Source organism: Spodoptera frugiperda, chromosome 8 (genome assembly GCF_023101765.2).
Source record: "Spodoptera frugiperda isolate SF20-4 chromosome 8, AGI-APGP_CSIRO_Sfru_2.0, whole genome shotgun sequence".
Classification (NCBI taxonomy): domain Eukaryota; kingdom Metazoa; phylum Arthropoda; class Insecta; order Lepidoptera; family Noctuidae; genus Spodoptera; species Spodoptera frugiperda.
In genome coordinates, this window is record NC_064219.1 from 9,323,269 (window position 1) to 9,326,360 (window position 3,092).

General features: G+C 32.0%; 1 protein-coding gene across 1 annotated transcript; it reads left to right on the forward strand.

Annotated features, from left to right (window-relative positions):
* Window positions 1-392: 392 nt before the first annotated feature.
* LOC126910981 (uncharacterized) lies at window positions 393-2,811 on the forward strand. Its single transcript, XM_050695666.1, has 4 exons — window positions 393-396; window positions 1,337-1,608; window positions 2,172-2,334; window positions 2,633-2,811. The coding sequence occupies exons 1-4, from the start codon at window positions 393-395 to the stop codon at window positions 2,809-2,811; spliced, it is 618 nt and encodes a 205-aa protein (XP_050551623.1).
* The last annotated feature ends 281 nt before the right edge of the window (window positions 2,812-3,092 follow it).

Below are 3,092 nucleotides of genomic sequence, written 5' to 3' on the forward strand. Positions count from 1 at the left end.
TATATGAAGACCGTCGATATGGCAGCTAAAGGCCATACGGTAGTGTCGCTGACCATAGAATACATACTACATATAGTCATAAATAGATTTATGAAATAAAGTGGGATATGAAACTTCTTTTCACATTCAGTAATGTAGCCATCTTTTATCTTGAATTTTGAAGAATTAAATATAGTGAGCAGTATGTTAAAAGGTTTGATTATGTTTTGAATGTCTTTGTCAAGTTTATTGTTTAGTAAAAATACATTACGATCGAACTGACGCACCGACATGGCTTTGTTGGAGCTTGTTCATCAGAACTGAACATTTTTTTTAATATAATTAATTATCTACTTGAGTAATTCATTAACATTCAAATTGTATTTCTTAGTAATGGTGACGAGTTCTTAGTAATGGGTAAATACACTTATCAATTTGATTTATTTTGTAATTAGAAAATAACAAAATTATACCTATAGTAGGTATATTTTTTTACACCTATAGTATATTTGTTTATACTAAAAGTATAATTTGTAATAAGTCAGTCAATCCGTGTAAGTATCTATTATTTTAAAATAATCTACATGACGGACAATAAAATAAAAAATAATTATCCCTACCCTATTATTCTATATTAGGTGTCATCACATTTATTGTTTTGTCTAAGACATTAGTAATTGACAGCTTTGCCTGCCTTGAATATAACAAGAAAAATATTGATTCCCATTACTAATATTAAAAACTAGAAGGCTTAGATTTCATTAACCGAAAGTATTGATAAAAACATATTGTTCATTAATCATTAAAGACGTACAATTGACAGCCAGAACTCAAGGGAACTCATACAAAATTAAATAAATATAGTGCTGGTTGTATAATATGAACAGAATAAAATATCCAAAAAACATGTTGAGCGCTACATATTATCAGATTAGAAAAAACAAACTAGACGCAGATATTAAGAAGATTGTGCTACCTTTCAACATAATGCTTACTGCATTCAATTCATCCAAATATAATATTAGTAACGGTTACATAACTCCGTGCCATATAAAGTACCATTTATCATTCTTTGTTATCATTTTATTTTTAAACACATTGAGTTTCATTAATATGTACCACCTTGCTAGCAAAAGTGTGGAAGCTGCTATATTTATTCGTATAGATTTTCCATTTTATTTGCCCTTCTACGCCTTTAACTACTTGCTGTTAATGATCTGTAATATAATACACAGCTCTGATAACATCTTTTTAGTTTTAAAAGTCCAAGAAATCCATAGAAAATGTGATATTAGAAAGAGTTTTAAATATTTTATTGTTTGTAATTGGATCTCAGTTTTACTCGTTGCTCCTTTAGTTTTTTCCTGTTTTGTGTTTTTGTCTTTATATTTTGATTTAAATTTGTTTGAACTATGGTGTGGATTTTTGACGATATCATATAATTTAAATGTCGTTTATGCTACTCGCGTCATGGTATTACTACGAATGTATCTTGATGCATGGATTGAACAAATAAAAAATATTGAGAGGAGTGGTCAAGGCGATCTTAACATTTGGAGAGAAATGTTTAATGTGTACCAAAATATTTTAAAAGCCTATGAGAGTTATAAAATATGTTTTCGAGTTTTAGTAAGTGAATGTCTTATTAACATGTATCGTTTTTTTATGTTTTTTTTTTTTGCAAAAATTAACAGTTTCTTCAACTTCTAGCTGATGTGGCGCATAATAATATTAGTTTGTAATAGCATAGCTGTGGTTGGGGTTCATTTAATGTATTTATATGAAAAGCTAATATATAAAGTGAGTATATTGAAAATACATATTTCGCTATTAAATTTTTAAAAAAGTGTGTAGGTCGTCTTGTTCCTGTCGGAGTAGTTCTGATCAACCTGGGTCTTTTAAATGCATTCAGAAATCTACATTCAATGTGCATCCTAATAATTATAGAAAACTCTCGTAATATACAAAGGATGCTTAAGGTAAGCGTCCACAGGCCCGCATCGTACGCATTCATTGCTGATGATGCGATGCGTACGATGGGGATCAGTGCACGCAGTATGAGTTTCTATACAAGGTAAACTAAAATCCGTTGCGTGCGGTACATGCGATGCGTACGATGCAGGTTTGTGGACGCGTACCTTTATAGTGCAGAAGTGAACTGTTATATTCGTTTAATAACAATATTATTTTAGTTCCAATATGACGATACAGTATGTTCTGTGATTATAATGGGATGGATTACATTGGACGTACTTGTGACACTCACGCTATGTGTACAATGTGAGAAGTTCTATGCGACAGTGGAAGAGGCGGAGTCAACGTGTATACAGTTCTTGAGTAATATAAACTGTACAGGTAAAAATTATACGCCTTATGTAATATTTTTATTAAGCAGATTGTTTTATTAGGGGCCTAAACATAGAATATAGATTAGTCTTGATCAATTCATTAGTGACTCTTCGTATCCTCTCGTTTTTTTGCTTTGAATTTGATACAATCAAATATACTAAATCAAATTTAAATCTAAATTTTTGATGTGAAGAGTTTATCATATTTCTAAAATATTTTACCTTCTTTGCTGCATTTGTTTACTCTTCTATTTTTTATCACAATTTAACTATTAGACTGTCAGTGATTTATTTATTTTTTACAGATGGTCAAAAATATCTCTGCAAGCGTGTATTGCAAATGAAACGCACCTTCTCCAAGATATCTGGGTGTGGCTTGTTTCTCATGGATGCTTCTTTGTCCATATATTTGATTGGACTAATCACCAACTACATTATTGTTTTACTCCAGTTCGCTTACTTACACAATTATAATAAAAAATAAATAAATACTATGCTATTTAATGTTTTATTTCACATCATGCTTCGGCACGAATGGGCTGGCTCCACCGGGGTGATAGCCTCACCGAAAACCGACGTGAAACAACGCTTGCGTTGGAGGCCCAATTCTCCCCTTCCCAATCTTCCCAATCCCCGATTCCCCAAAAACCTTTCAATTATTAACCCCCAAAACGCAGACTCGTAACGTTTCTGGTGATTTAAGTGTCCATGGGCGGCGGCGATTGCTTACCATCAGGTGATACATCTGCTCGATTACCGGCGTGA